Source organism: Candida tropicalis (assembly GCF_000006335.3).
Source record: "Candida tropicalis MYA-3404 genomic scaffold supercont3.7, whole genome shotgun sequence".
Classification (NCBI taxonomy): Eukaryota; Fungi; Ascomycota; class Pichiomycetes; order Serinales; family Debaryomycetaceae; genus Candida; species Candida tropicalis.
Window position 1 is genome coordinate 422,834 of NW_003020059.1, and position 16,590 is coordinate 439,423.

The window sequence follows — 16,590 nt, forward strand, 5'->3', positions numbered from 1 at the left end:
ATTGACTAAATTTTTAACTGGATCTGAATTACAATCCGACGCTGTTATTAAAGCACCAACGCCACAAAAAATTGGTGACGAGGCTGCTTCTATTAAAAATGGTACATTTTTATGGTCTAAAGTCAAAGGTGAACAAAACTACAAAGTTGCTCTTTCTAATATAAACTTGTCTGCTAAGAAAGGTCACTTGGAATGTATTATTGGTAAAGTTGGTTCAGGTAAGTCATCCATCATTCAAGCAATGTTGGGTGATTTGTATAAACTTGATGGTGAGGTTACATTACATGGTAAAGTTGCTTATGTTTCTCAAGTTCCATGGATTATTAATGGTACTGTTAAGGATAATATCTTATTTGGTCACAAATATGATGCCCATTTCTATGATATTGTTTTGAAAGCTTGTGCTTTGACTGTTGATTTGAGTATTTTACCAAAAGGTGATAAAACCGAAGTTGGTGAAAAGGGGATTTCACTTTCTGGTGGTCAAAAGGCTCGTTTGTCATTAGCAAGAGCTGTTTATGCAAGAGCTGATGTTTATCTTTTAGATGATCCATTATCAGCTGTTGATGAACATGTTTCTACCCACTTGACTGATCACGTTCTTGGTCCAAATGGTTTACTTAAATCCAAGTGTAGAATCTTGGCCACCAACAATATCAAAGTTTTAAGTATTGCTGATAGTTTGAATTTGGTTAGTGATGGAAGATTAGTAGAACAAGGAACCTATGATGACATCATGAAACAAGATAATAGTAAGATTCGTCAATTGATTGAATCTTTTGGTAAAAAAAGAGAAAATTCCCCAACTCCTTCTAAACAAATTGAACTAAAGGATGGTGATAATGACAATGAAAGTGAAGTTAAAGATGTCGTTAATTTGGAAGATTTGGATTCTGAATGTGATTTAGAAGAAGTTGTCAGTCTTCGTAGAGCATCTGAAGTGTCCCTTGACGAAGAAGAACGTGCTGGTGAGAATGAACAGGAAGAAGAAGAAGACGCTGATGCCAAGGCTAGAAAAGAACATCTTGAACAAGGTAAGGTCAAATGGGAAATTTATCTTGAATATGCTAAAGCTTGTGGACCAATCAATGTTGTTATATTTTTGGGTTTCGCTATTGGATCATATTTGATTAATGTTGCTTCTACATTCTGGTTACAACACTGGTCAGATATCAATAGTAAATATGGATACAATCCAAATGTTGGGAAATATCTTGGTATTTATTTCTTATTGGGTATTGGTTATTCCCTGTCCTCATTGATTCAAAATGTTTACTTGTGGATTTTCTGTTCTATTCATGGATCCAAAAAGATTCATCAAGATATGGCAGATAGTGTATTGAGAGCCCCAATGACTTTCTTTGAAACCACTCCAATTGGTAGAATTTTAAACAGATTTTCTAATGATATCTATAAAGTTGATGAAATTATTGGACGTGTTTTCAATATGTTTTTCAGTAATTCCATTAAAGTTTTCCTTACCATTGTTGTTATTAGTTTTTCAACTTGGCAATTTGTTTTCTTAATTTTCCCATTGGCTTTCCTTTACTTTTACTATCAACAATACTATTTGAGAACTTCAAGAGAATTGAAAAGATTGGATTCAGTCTCCAGATCACCAATTTTTGCTAATTTCCAAGAATCTTTAATTGGTGTTGCTACCATTAGAGCCTATGGTAAAGAAGAACGTTTCAAACATTTGAACCAAGCAAGAGTTGATAAAAATATGCGTGCTTATAATCCAACCATTAATTCTAATAGATGGTTAGCTGTTAGATTGGAATTCTTGGGATCTATTATTATTTTAGGTGCTGCTGGTTTATCTATCTTGACATTGAAATCTGGACATTTGAGTGCTGGTATTGTTGGTTTATCTGTATCTTATGCATTACAAATCACCCAATCCTTAAATTGGATTATCCGTATGAGTGTCGAAGTTGAAACTAATATTGTTAGTGTTGAAAGATGTCTTGAATATTCCACTTTAACTTCTGAAGCACCAGATATTATTCCAGATCACAGGCCACCACAAGATTGGCCTAGTAACGGAGAAATCAAATTTAATGATTACTCCACCAAATATAGACCAGAATTGGATTTGGTATTGAGAAACATAAACTTGGATATTAAGCCACAAGAAAAAATTGGTATTGTTGGTAGAACTGGTGCTGGTAAATCATCAATAACATTAGCTTTGTTTAGAATTATTGAGGCATTTGATGGTAATATTTCTATTGATGGTGTTGGTACTAATGAAATTGGATTATATGATCTTAGACATAGATTATCCATTATCCCACAAGATTCACAAGTTTTCCAAGGAACAATTAGATCTAATTTGGATCCTATTGATGAATTTACTGATGATCAAATTTGGAGAGCATTAGAATTGGCACACTTGAAAGAACATGTTATTAAAATGAGTGAAGAAAGTAAAGATAAAGAAGATGTATCAAATCCATTATTGGCCACTGTTAGTGAAGGTGGATCGAATTTATCAATTGGTCAAAGACAATTGATGTGTTTGGGAAGAGTATTGTTAAAATTGAATTATTCCAAGATTTTAGTATTAGATGAAGCAACCGCTGCTGTTGATGTTGAAACTGATAAGATATTACAACAAACTATTCGATCTGAATTTAAAGATAAAACAATTATTACCATTGCTCATAGATTAAACACAATTTTGGATTCTGATAGAATATTGGTATTGGAAAAGGGAGAAATTGCTGAATTTGATACTCCTTCAAATTTATTGAAAAATAAAAAGTCATTGTTTTATTCATTATGTAAACAAGGTGGATTCATTGATGAAGATGTTACTGATGTTGAAAGTAACGTAGAAACCCAATAGTTTACAATAATCTCAAAATTATTTTTATTTACTTATACAGGTATATATATATATATATATATAAGAACTCGAAAAAAAAAGAATAACAAGTTTTTGATTTATTTATTTTGATGGAGCTTCTGGACAATCACTTCTTTTACGCAATTGATAATATTTATATAAATGTTGATATTCAGATTCATCTTTGATTTCAAAAGGAATAGAATCTGAAATTTTCAAGGAATCAATTTGTTCAAATTTACCATTTTTCAAATTAAAAAATTCAAGTGATTCATTTTCAGATTCAATAGAAGTTATAATAGTTTCATTAGCAAGGGTAAAATCAACAATTGAACCATTAGTTAAAATAGTTTGTCTATATTCAAATTTAGTAAAATCATCCAAAATATCAAATACTAAAATACAAGGAGTATTTTCAACTAATATTAATAATAAATGATCATTATTATTTTTTAAAGTAGTTATTCTTGAAATTGAAATTTCTTTAGATGAATCATCATGTCTAAATCTAGTTGGAGGTAAATGCAGATCTTTAATTAAATAATCTTGAATTAAATTTCTTAATTGAATATTTGTAATTAATTCACCATTATACCATTTCCAAACATTTAAATAATCATCACCACCTCCAGATATTAAAATCTCTGAATTATATTCAGGAATATATAATTGTGAAATAAATTCATCGTGTCCAAATAAAAAATCTTTAATAACATAACTTTTAGGATAATTTGAAATTCTAATATGTTCATCACGATCAGTTGAAATAATAAATTCTTTATTATTATATTTACCAATTAAAACATCAGTTAACATTGAAACATGACCTAATATTGGAACTAATTCTTTTTCTTCAATTGGTTTTATTTGAATCAATAGAAAGCAACATAAACATCACCAAATTTATCTCCAACAACAACATTTCCTTCATTATCTTCATCTAATGAATATGGTCTTTTAGGAATTGGTTGTCGTTTAATTAATTCTAAACAATTTGTTGATTCATAATTGATACGGAAAATTAATATAGATTTATCAGAATCAGTAGATGCAATTATATGTTTTTCATCTTTACTAAGTTTTAAATATTTAATATGATTGAAAATTTGTTGTGTTATAATTTGTCTACCTGTACGTTTTTCAATTTGAACATTTTGATAATTTGTTTCTGTTGTATCTTTCCATTCACCAATTTTTTCGCCATTTGAAATGTTAAAAACTTGTAAATAATTTTTAACTACGGCAAAGAGATGTTTCCCTTCTTTATCAGATGTTAGGATTTGATATGGATGTTTCATTGTTGATGATGGTGAATGAAAAAAAAAAGCTCATCGTAAATGTTTGAAAATTTTCTCGATATAGATTTTTTTTTTGTTTGCTTAAACATAATTTCGCATCTTTCATGTAGATGATAACAGTGGTAGTGGTTGTTGTAAGAGATGATGATGTATTACAGTTAATACTGTATCTATGTAAAGAATTCTATTTCTTTGCACCAAAGACCCATCCTGCTGTCCAACTAGAGACTCTCTTATTACCATTACTAGCCAGTTTATCTTCGGTTGGTCCAACTTTCTCAAACCCAGCAACCAATTCATCCACATTTCCATCATGATTGTCATTATTACTACTATTTTCATCAACATTTCTTGTGGGTGGCTCTTCTTCTTCAATGAATTTATGAACTTTAATGGTATCAGGTCCATTGCCAACATTTGTAGTTGTATTCTTACTCTTGAAACTATTGAAGAAATTAGAAATGTTCTTGTTAATAGAATAAGGTTCATTTTTAATATCAGCAGCAACATGTTTAGGCTCTATAAAATTAAAAATAAACTCATCAGCTATTGTATTCCAAATCTTGAAATTTTGTGTTTTTCTCCATGATTCAATAAACTTTGGGTTGAAATCATTGACATGACTCGCTTCGTTAAATCCTGGTGGTGGTTGACCAAATCTTTCAGAATACTGGTTGTAACGCATGGTTGATATCAACGAGTTCAAATAATCTTCAAACTGGTATCGTATGAAATCATCGCTTCCCATATAATCATCATGTTTCGTATTGTTGGCATCGGAATTAATTAAATGATTGATAAATTTCTTATCCATACTACTCAAATGAAGTTCCTCTGGAGTATATACATCCTTAGGATATGTCACTTCATTTGTATCCAAATTGATCAACAAATCAACACCAAACATACTCGCTTGGTTAACAAATAAAAGGTTGGAACAACCAACCATAAATCCTTGCACAGACAACTCATCAAGTTGTTGTAATGGCAAATAAGGATTCCAAAATGAGTTCTTGGTATTGAATATCTGTAAAGGTAACCCAAAGAATCTCAACATCGAAGCACGACTAGTAGTGTTTAACGATTGTGGCTTGGATAGTGGACCGTTGGTCTCAGCATAATCAATCAATGGGCACCCCGAGTCATCAAGATTGTTTATAAGATTAGGCATCAATGAAATCAAGTTGTTTTGAAACTGCGTGAGTGCTTCAAGGTTGTTATTTGAGTAAATAAGAACCTTTTTCTCCAATAGCAAACTCTTGAAAATAATCATGAATCTCAGTCTGAACTTGGTTAAAGTTGATTTCAAATTCAAATTGACATAATTTTCTTCTTCCTGTTCTAATTCCGTATGCATTTCATTGTCAATCAATTTAAATTGGCCATTCAAATTATCAAATAAATTTTCCAACAATTCAAAATTGGAAAAAGTTTCCTGTTGAAAGTAACTCTTGGTAATTATGGATAACTTATCTTTAATTTTAGTAAATATCGGTTGTTTTCGAACAATAACGACAATTGCTTTCTGCACAATTGATCTTGTGATATCTTTATTTCTTTCTCTTTCTTCTTCAGATAAGTCACTTGTTTTAACCTGTCTTACACACGAGCACCCAAATAATGTTTTCAAGTGTCGTGGATCACCTTTGAAATCATTTACATCTTTGAAATCATCAACCGATTTCTTCTGATCGAAATCATACACCAAATTAAAATTTGAAAATGTTTCTTCAAATAAATGAGAACCATCAGGAAGAGCCTGAAACGGTATATTCTTGAATAAATCTGGTTGGTATTCAGGATGATAGTTTGATTTCCACCATTGAATCTCCGGCCCTCGTTGATGATGGAAATCAACCAAACAAATTGCAAAGATCATATCATCAAACTTGGATTCGCTTCGTCTAGAAGTAGTGGTAGATGTGATGGGGAGATTTCGTATAAGGATGGATTTTCTTTTTGAAGTATTGGAAAGATTTGATTGTTCTGAATCAATCAGTTGCCTGGCGGTTTCATTTGGTGGAGTAGATAACGCACTTTCAAGGGATTTCTTTGCTTCTGGTTGTTTTTCAGGGGTTTTGGAAACAGATGCATCAGAGCTTCTCCTCTCTTCAGTTGCACTCGCATTTCTTCCTAATCGTATTGGTCGACAATGGAATTCTTCTGTGGCAAGACTTGACTTTCTACTTGGAGAAGTAAATGAAGATGCTGTGGGAGTTAGCCCACCTGAACTAGTTGACGAAATCGATATAATGGAAGCTCTATTTCTTTGTTTAGTTAATCTGAGTGGTCGTAATTCACAGGCACCAGTTTTTGTACCTGGTGGTTGTAATTTATGTTGTTTTGGTGATGTTGGCTCTGGTGGTGAATGTGTTGGTGTTGACTCGGAATCCTCCCATGGGTGATCGGAGTTCATGACAAGTGTATAATTCTATTGCGTGTATGCGGAGAACGTCTCCCAACTAGGGTATGAGTATATGGCTGGTATGAAAAATCTCTATAAGTGATGACCACCTAATTAAAAGGCTAGTTTATGAATGAGACAACGCAACTAATGTGGTGATAGGGAAAGGATATGCTGTTGCCAATGATATAATGTTGATCCAATTAATAACAAAACTTAAAAAAAATACAACCAACCAAACCAACCAACAAAAAAAAAATGTTGTCTCTTGTCCTTAAAAATTTAGCATACAAAATTATCCACTAGGACACGATTTTTGGCGTGTTCAATCAACCAAGAAATATATATCTAGAGACACACTTTCAAGAAGAACCAAATCGAACATCCAACTATATGGAACGTGTTCTATGTTGAAGCAAGAGAATAAGATAATAAACGGTACGATCTTTTTTGTTTTTGTTTTTGTTTTTGTCAACTGATTCACGGAATTACGATGGTATTTTACTCATCATAATGGTGAATAGACGTGTAACATTCTTGTTTTGTTTTACGCAAAAGTCTCTTTGACGATGAGGTCTTAGGTGAAGAACAATAACATATACTATCAACACCAAAGAAAGAGTAATTAACACAAATGAGAAAGACATCCCGAGGTCATATTATAGTTGTTGCAGCCATGGAAATATGTGATGCAAATTCATTGTTTTGCAGATGAAAAATTGAAACTTGTTTTGATAGCAATATCACGTGATCATGGTCATGTTCTTGGTCCCAAATTGCCAAGTTCGTAAAATTAAATGCATGACAAAGCTAACCACAACGCCACCCCCTCTCCTTCACATTCTTCCCACCGCTGTATAGTTGCTATTAATGATTTCTATCTATCAAATTGACATCTCTAATTTCCATTTATGCATTGCTATGAGATGAAACACACACATACTGATTGCAGTAAAGACAGGTGGAATTTCAGCAAGAAAAAAAAAAATCTCAAACTAAAAAAAAAAAAAAAAGCAATTTAGTACTAAATTGCAGTTCCAATTCAAATTCGAGTTTCTCTTCCCTTGTCTAGAATTTCAATTAAAAGAAAAAAAAAATCCCCCTAATAAACAAACCACATTCTTCTTGTTCTTCTTCTTCTTCAAGTCCTATTTGTATTATTATTATTATTGTTTATATTCAACCAATTATGATTATCACAAACATTGAAGATTCAGTATCACTTGTTAAGAGGTATTACACTACCTATAACAATTACAATCGTAGCAATTGGTACAGAAGACGTTGGTTATTATGGTTGTTGTTAATTATCCCATTCCTTTTTATTATCATAATGTTTTTCCTTAGAAGAAGAAAGAGAAGTAAGGTGGTGTATAATACAGCATATGAACAACCACAACCACCGCCACAACAACCTAGTGGTACATATTATAACCAGGGTAATAATCAATACCAAGGGGGATATTATGGCAATAATGATTTGCCTCCTCAACAGACACCGGGCTATGTTCCACCTCCTTACCCAGAAACTTCCCAACCTTCATATGGTGGATACAATGCTCAACAACAGGATTCTGGAACATATGAGCAATATTCCAGACCAGATGGCCCTCCTCCTGCTCATACCAAAAACTATTAGACAATTATGACTGTTTTCTCTTGTTGATTAGACTTGATTATTTATGGTTTATGGGTTTTAAATTTCGTTTTGTATAACTTTACTACACAATGTATATTTTATTATAGTTCATAGAATGTAAATTGGATCTTTCTGTCTTTATGGATAGGATGCTTTGTTGCGGCTTGGTCTGTTCTCGAGGAACCTCACTTTGTGTTTTAACGCGGGGCCAATAATGAATTAATTAGCCGTATGTCTGGCTTAAAAAAAAAATAAATGGACAACATCTCTGCGCAACATTTCATTTAAATGGTGATTGTTAAGTTACTTCAAATTCGCTAGCTAAAGTCCTTGAAATGGTATACAGTAGATTTGAAGGAGCAAAATTTGTGTATATATTGTTGATTGAATAGCAAACTAAAAATGATGAACGTATATTTATGTTACAATTGCTTGGCAGTACAATACCTTCAATTTTTGGAAATAAAAAACGGTATGATGTAAAACTTGTGTAAAAACTCTTCTAGGTCAAAAAGGTTCATAGATACAGTATTCTAAAAAGGTTGTTTAGGATCTTGATTGGTTGGTTTCTCTAAGATGTACCCTGGTTTATTCACGAGAATATCCATATGTTTTCATCTTACAAAATGACATGAATGATTTGATTGTCAATGGTAAATCTCATCCATAAGACGCTAGTATAAACATGTAGGTTAGTCAGTGTGATTACAGTTGGTGTTATCTATCTTTGAATATTTAAGTTAACTTCATCGGTTAGATTTTTGATTTATTCTTATACTTACATACTATTTCAGAGTTACATTCAAGGTTATATAGTCCCAAATAGTCAATATATCAACATTTCAGAACTATATTACTTGGAATTCATTTATCTTGGACATTAGTTCATCTAACTCCAGATAATTATTTGATATTCTGGCCATACACAATTCATTTTAAATGAACATGGATATTTTTAAATGTTGAATACCTACACAACCATATAGATTTTAGTATATTTGGCTTCAATTACATATTATTAATACACGAATACGCCTTATCTATGGCCCGTGTGGAGAACCACACCATTTTGTTTGATTGGAATAGTAGCATCATACCTTTGGACTTATATACTATATATAGACAAGTATACCCAAATGAAGGTTTGTTACTAACCATCCAAAATTATTAACATAAACTACTTATATATGTGTATTGTTCAAAACAAAAATATTCATGGTAAAAAAACAAGCCATTACTATTGTTTGAAAGTAGCCATTTAGTCAAATCAAAGTATTTGGCAAAATTCTTATGTTGTTGTGGATTCAACGTGTTTTCAAAGGAGAACATCCATGAAACTACCATCACCTGAAAGATGTGAAAAATTAACGCCATTCTAAACCAATTTCAATGCATTTCCTAATGATATACCATCAACTGTAGCCAAAAATTACTTTAGAGAAATCAAAACACATTTTTTATCCGGAATTAATATTCATGTCAATTTATCAATAAATGTGCTATCGAGTCGGCTAAAAATTATATTATCATAGTAATCATATGTTCAACATTATATTAAGATACTTAAATATTGATCATTCACAATATTGGTGTATATAGTGTTTCTAAATGGATTCACTATGATCTCAAGTGGATTATTTCCGTAATTTTCATTTTGATTCAGACACGAGAATTGACTTGAACCTCATTTTACCATACAAAATGTAACAACTGTTATAGTTTTGATAAGTTAGATTAAATAGAAGTGAATAATGATGATATCCACTATGAATATGAATTTTATATAATAATTAATCAAAAATACCAACATATCCCACTTTGAATTGTGATTAGAGTAAACTCTTCTATTGAGTGAATCGGGCTAGTAAATTTGTTATGTTGCGAGAATAGTTCATATTCTTGTAATGATACAGAAAAAATGAATCACTTTAGACACTCTTGATCATTTCCTTTTGACATGTATTTTATAATCTATTTGAATATAATGGGAATCAATCAAGGAAATCAATTTGATACAATTCTAAATACGGAAAGACACATAACAGTAGATTATATTCATGAATTTGATGGCGGTAGCTTCCAAATCTACATTCGGAAAAGTGAAACCATATATATGTATATTCAAATATTCCCTCCTTGAAACCATATTTTTGAATGCCACTTTTTGTTACACATTTATATGTTCCAGTGATTGCGCCCTATATCTGTGCATCACAATGTTCCATACATTAAACCATTGATTTGTATATTCCTGAATTGGTGCGCATCTGTATGTACAAATTTTTCCCTCCATATATCCGTATATTCGAATATTCCGTCCATACATCCATAGACATAAATGTCTGTTCCATATATCCATAGATTTCAATGTTCCAAATTTGAGGATTATTTGAAATGTTCCAGAAAAAAGTAGCATTTACATCTCTGTTTTCTATGTCCGTCACAGTGCGACATACAAATGTTCCACGATTTGCAACATTTGTCCCTTCTAGCGGGATTTTTGCAATTTTGAAAACTGCATATGATTTGCTGTGATAAACTATACTATATAAGTTAATTCTGAATCAATTAGATAAATATTGGAGGAGTTAGATGTAAATCTTACTCTTGGAATTTCAAAGTATCTTTTTTTTATCGGAAATTATCATTTTGACGAATAAGTCAGTAATTACGCTATCCTGACCGCTCAAATTGTATTCATTGCAATATTAATGTAGATATAATCATGTCTATACTATTTTCATTTTATTTTTACAGTTTTTAGACCATCTAGTATTTCCAAAGGGGTTCATCATGATCTCAAATGGTTTATTTCCGTAATTCTCAAAATGGTTCACGCACGAAAAAATCTCCAAAAAAGACGTGAATCTCTTTTCCCCATACAAAATTCAACTGATGGTATATTTTCAGTTGTACTGGTTGGATACATGATCCATTGTGGGTTTTATGCATTTAACTTGATGACATGATAAAAGAATAACATAACAGATTGTCCTGGTAAGTACTAATAGTGGTAGTAATGGAACAGAACCCGATTTATGTATTATATATTTCATTCTTTCTGATATCAGAATTCTTCTTTTTTTCCTCTTTAGATTTTTTCGTGAGAACCATGGACCTAAATTCAAGAGTTTGCAGAGTTTGTGCGTCGAGAATAGGTATTTGAAAAGATTTTCAGCATAACTAATAGCCAATTTTATTCGGCAAATATTTTTAATGCAGGCTGATCTTATACCATCGAGCTCATTTAAGTTGTACACTACAATCTTCTATCAAATCTACTTCCAGTTCACCGCTTTGGAGAATGAAGTATAGAGTGGATTTTTATACCGATACAGCATAGTTTCAATAATTACCGCTGTTGTATATTTATCACTATTTCATATGTAATGATAGCCTATCCGAGTTTTCATATTATTCCAATATATTATTTATCGATATTGTTGTTTTTGCCACTTTTCTAGTGCTTTCAAATAACAAAAATAATATCATTGCTAGTAGCAGTCAATTGAAGTCGTTGCGAAATTTTGGAAAAAAAGGTGAATTAATAAAGTTGCGAAAAACTTTTAGAAATAACCAAAATTGAGAAATCGCGGTATTCCTTTAAGATTGTTGAAAACTTCATTAGGTTACTGAAAAATGGCAACATTATAAGGTTGCCCAAAAGTTGCCAAAACGTGGAAAAAAAGAAACCTCAGTAATTTTTAGAGAATTTCCAAAAATGCGACGACAGGAAATTATTCTCCTTATTCTATAAACTAAAGTAATTTCATAAAGTTGCACGTGTTTTGCTAGATCGATCGGTTCTAGCTTGATTCTTATCGCTTAAACAACATGATGTTATTTATATCACTGTTTAATACTACCACACTCAATCCTGAATGAACCTTGTTAAAAATTGGTGGAGTTAGTGGTCAAAACTTACTTGGGCAACATCAAACAATCTTTATTTTATCGGGAATTATGGTTTTCCTAAATAACTCAATAATTACGCTATCCAGATCATTTAAACTGTATTCATTGGAATATTCAAGCAATTAGCTTCATGTCTATACTATTCTCATTTTGTTTTTCTAAATTTTAGGGTATCTTGTATTTCCCAAGGGGTTCATCAGGATCTCAATCCATTTATTCCCGTGGTTTTTAAATCGGTTCACGCACGAAAACATCCCAAAATTTGACGTAAATCTCTTTTCGCCATACAAAATGCAATTAATGGTATGTTTTCAATTGTACCAGAGTAATACCAGTTATTTATTAATACCGATATGTATTATGGTGATAATAAAATGTAAGTATATTTATCAGGTAATGTTTGAAGTATTTCCAACAGTATTAATATTATTAAACTTGTACAATTCGATCATTAGTAGTGTTTCCATTTACTTATTTTTTGAACTTTGCTTTTTTTCGCGGAAATTGTCGACTAATTTTAAAAAATTATCGACCAGTTTACGTCGAGAGATAAATTTACAAGGAACTTGCCTTGAAATTTTGACAATTGATGTTTGTTTTTACACAAATTGAATACTTTAGCACATAAATAATTCTAATTAAACTTGAACAGAACCCCTACGATATGTCAAGACATTAATTACAAATCACGACAATTCCGAGTTTACTTTTCTTGATAACATGTATATATGTGTCCATTTTTTTTGGTATAACAATTTTAATAGAGAGTTAATGAAACTGTGGATATCTAATAGAAACAGACTACAACTCATCGTTTAGTCACTTTTAGCGAATATTGCAATCACTTTATTTTCGTTATCTGTATTGTAGATGACTTCATTTTCTTAAATTGATGAAGATTATATATTGATTATAAAATACCACATTTTGAATATAAGCCTCGTGATACAATTGAAATAGAATGTTTTGAATTATTCGTTTAATTTTGAAAAATAAAGGAATCTTTTATTCCGACGTAGAACATTTATCTTTCAATTAACACTATTTGAAGAAAGAATTTCTTTAATTTGAATAATCGTGTAAAAATAACTAGAAATTGATAATAAATTTCACCTATTTTATAAATTCTGTCGTAACCTGACAAATAAAGTAAGTCTAGCGGGGAGGGAGGAGAGTGGAACACAAATAAGGTTATGGATTTATAATCAATGTTATTTTCTACTATTATTGAATATTAATTATCCACAATCACATTCATTATTAATCCCTTGACCCCACAATCGATGACGGTTTTAGTCAAGAAAACTTAAACAACAATAATGACATGATAAATAAGTTAACCAACAATAATAGAATATTTCTTTTTGATGTTATACATCACATAAAACAGGAAGAACTATATTTTCAAAAAGATTAAAATATTCAATAAGCAAATTTAGAAACAAAAAAAAAAAGGAAAAAGTTCATTTTATTATCATTCATATTCCTTTTTTTTTAACCTTTCTTCTTTACTTCCCGTCCTTCTTGGTAATATTCAAATTTGAAACATAACCAATTCAACTTATCTTTATGATTAATAACAAATGCATGATGGTTTTTATTTTTGTTAGTCAATTCTCGTATATTCCATACCATACCAATGGAATCATTGATTTAAACCCTCTAACCCCCTCCACTTGATAAGAATTATAATTTATAATTGATTAACTATTTTTAAATGGATTTATTTTATCATATATGAATATATATAGAGACGAATCAATACAAGAATGACGTCATTTAAATGATACATTTCTCAAATTCTTTAAAGATAATATCATCATAAGTAAGCAAAAAGGTTTGATTATTAAACCTTGTCAAGAAACTAAGAAGGCGATGACTAGCTTGTATTGTCCTTTGTTATTGAATAATAGACTACATTTTTAAAGTCAACAACAACAACAACAACAACAAAATGTAACATTGTTATTATTAAAATTAAAAACGAATTGAAGGAAGAAGAAAAAAGAAAAAATTCTTGAAATTGGAATAAAGTTATAAAGCCCCGTTGTTATGAGCTTTGCTTGTTTGTTTGTTTGAATTAAGTCTACTGGGTTTAGTATGTCCGTTTAATGACACTTACTTAATAATAACTACTTTATTGATATCATTCTTGGTGCGATATCAAAAAGTTGGATATTACGACAATTTGTCTAGTGATTTGATGTATCTTTATGAAACGTGTAGTCCTAATAGACATATAAATAAAGAAAAATTTCTGATTAATGATCCAAGATTTATCGGAGTTATACAATGATAATGATGTATTTTTGTCTTAATCTGGTTTTTTTTTACAATGAAAACCTTAATTTATTATGATATTGAAAATGATTTGACCGATTTGAAGAAAACTTAGTATATTTATTTTTATTTCATTTTAAGAATTATTCATAACTTGAAATTATTATTCTTTGAAAGAATATGAAAGTTACTGTTTAATTTATAAAAAATAAATGTAAAACTTTATGATAATAAAAATTATCTTTATTTAATTCATAGAATATAAATAACAATTCAATTCTTCTTTATATTTGTAATAATTCAAAAAAAATTATTCAATCATAATTAACCATGTTTATAATTACTAATACTATGCCAATATCATATAATATAACTAAATTAATTCCAACAATACTAGATCCCAATATACATAATCCCGATGCTGATAAGTTAGTATATTTCTGTGATTCATATAATTTAACATTAACTAAAGAAGATACTTGGATTGATCAAATTTCAAGTGGGTATAGATGTGGGAAACACCTCCTAAAAAAACAATATTATAACACAACAACAAGTAATAATAATGGTGATATAGAATCAAGTCATATATATTCAAACGGAGAAACTAAAACTGAAGATTATAATGAATACCCCACAGTTAGTAATATTGAAACACCAAGTAGTGATGAAATATCATTTAGTATATTTACTGAATCAGGAGGGAATATGACAACTATAACAAATCCATGTTTTAAAATTGAAGAAATATTTGAGAATAATACTCTTTGGACTCTTAATATTGGAAGAGCTATACTTTGTGGTATACAAACACCATTTGCTGATTCAGTAATACTTGAAAGTAAAAAACAAGAACTTGAAGATCAGTTAAATAATAGTAATGATGGGAAAAGTGGATCTAATTCAAATGGAAATGTGGTTACTAGTAATGCTGAAGGTTGTGGATCAACTAGAAGTGGGACATTATTTAGTGGAAGAGCAAATTTTAACAATAGAAGTATTCAAACAACAAAAGTTATAATGATTTTATGTCTAATGATATTCTATTCAATTGTTTAAAAGTAAAAAATAAAAATCGAATTGAATTATATAAGGGGTTTTCTAATGAATATGTGCACATCATGTTTTAATGTAGACTAGCTGATCGTATGAATGCAGTTATTGATGAGCTATGAAAATCCACCATAATTTTGGGAATCATTATTGTTTAAGCACAAAAACCATGTTATACCTAAAAAAAAAAAAATCTTGTTATACAATAACCTTCCTCTTTCCAATTCACAATTTCGTATTACACTCGTGTGACAACAAAAGAATTGAATCTGTGAATGTTGAAAAAGTGATGCGCTTGAATTATGAATTGTCGACTTTGGGCTGTACTGTTTTAGATGATACATGTAACTAAAAATAAATCAACAACACAACAAACAACCCTCTTCTCCCTCCCCCAGTAAACCAACATGTAAACAAACAACCGACAATTTTACAGCATTCCTAAAGGGGTAGAGATGAAATATTCTACCAATGTGAGGATTCTAACACCGTAAGTAATACGAATCAAAGAGAGTGAAATCAAAGAGAGTGAAATCAAAGAGAGTGAAATTTTAATAGTGATATAACCCCCAATAGAATATTATCTACAACTGTTTCGAATAAAAACAAAAAATAGTCTACTGTTTCAATGATCAAATTTTGAAACATTAAGTTATAAATTTTAGTTGATATAGTTTTTTTTTTTTTTTTTTTAGAATAAAACAAAAGTCGTGTGTCTTTGATCAATTGTTATTCTTGGTGGTGTTGCATAAAAGTCGTGCAAAAATGTAACACCAAACAAAAATTAACGGGTGACAAAAATATTTGACCATTGCAGAAACAATGGTATAAAGGGAAACCCACGTTTTAGACAATTTGATTGATATTCCTGGTTGGAGTGCAAAATTAAATTGAATTAAAAATAACTCAGATTTAGATATGCTTAGTACATTCCCAGACACAGGGATAGAGAGAGAGAGAGAGAGAAATTAAAGAGGGAAATTCAAAACCCATTGCTTCTATCCGTTCTACGTTGATGCCTCTTCTTTAGTTTTTGTCTTTGGATGTTGAAGTAAATGAAATTTTCAAAAATAATATATGATAATGAATGTCACAGTATTTTTAATCTCAAACCAAAAATAAATTATTTAAAACTAATTAATTTAAC

General features: G+C 30.3%; 6 protein-coding genes across 6 annotated transcripts; 3 read left to right on the forward strand and 3 right to left on the reverse strand. All coding sequences in view use genetic code 12, as the record gives it.

Annotated features, from left to right (window-relative positions):
• Window positions 1-241: 241 nt before the first annotated feature.
• CTRG_05023 (metal resistance protein YCF1) lies at window positions 242-2,854 on the forward strand (the record flags this gene model as incomplete). The annotated part of the gene is made up of 1 exon (XM_002550679.1): window positions 242-2,854. One exon carries the CDS (start codon window positions 242-244, stop codon window positions 2,852-2,854), a length of 2,613 nt encoding a protein of 870 aa, XP_002550725.1.
• Window positions 2,855-2,956: 102 nt separating this feature from the next.
• Window positions 2,957-3,670, reverse strand: CTRG_05024 (uncharacterized protein; the record flags this gene model as incomplete). The annotated part of the gene is made up of 1 exon (XM_002550680.1): window positions 2,957-3,670. One exon carries the CDS (start codon window positions 3,668-3,670, stop codon window positions 2,957-2,959), a length of 714 nt encoding a protein of 237 aa, XP_002550726.1.
• Window positions 3,671-3,726: 56 nt separating this feature from the next.
• On the reverse strand, window positions 3,727-4,152 carry CTRG_05025 (uncharacterized protein; the record flags this gene model as incomplete). Its single annotated transcript, XM_002550681.1, has 1 exon — window positions 3,727-4,152. One exon carries the CDS (start codon window positions 4,150-4,152, stop codon window positions 3,727-3,729), a length of 426 nt encoding a protein of 141 aa, XP_002550727.1.
• A 184-nt stretch (window positions 4,153-4,336) lies between these two features.
• On the reverse strand, window positions 4,337-6,568 carry CTRG_05026 (uncharacterized protein; the record flags this gene model as incomplete). Its single annotated transcript, XM_002550682.1, has 1 exon — window positions 4,337-6,568. One exon carries the CDS (start codon window positions 6,566-6,568, stop codon window positions 4,337-4,339), a length of 2,232 nt encoding a protein of 743 aa, XP_002550728.1.
• Window positions 6,569-7,745: 1,177 nt separating this feature from the next.
• Window positions 7,746-8,195, forward strand: CTRG_05027 (uncharacterized protein; the record flags this gene model as incomplete). Its single annotated transcript, XM_002550683.1, has 1 exon — window positions 7,746-8,195. The coding sequence occupies one exon, from the start codon at window positions 7,746-7,748 to the stop codon at window positions 8,193-8,195; it is 450 nt and encodes a 149-aa protein (XP_002550729.1).
• Window positions 8,196-14,720: 6,525 nt separating this feature from the next.
• Window positions 14,721-15,449, forward strand: CTRG_05028 (uncharacterized protein; the record flags this gene model as incomplete). The annotated part of the gene is made up of 1 exon (XM_002550684.1): window positions 14,721-15,449. The coding sequence occupies one exon, from the start codon at window positions 14,721-14,723 to the stop codon at window positions 15,447-15,449; it is 729 nt and encodes a 242-aa protein (XP_002550730.1).
• Window positions 15,450-16,590: the final 1,141 nt, after the last annotated feature.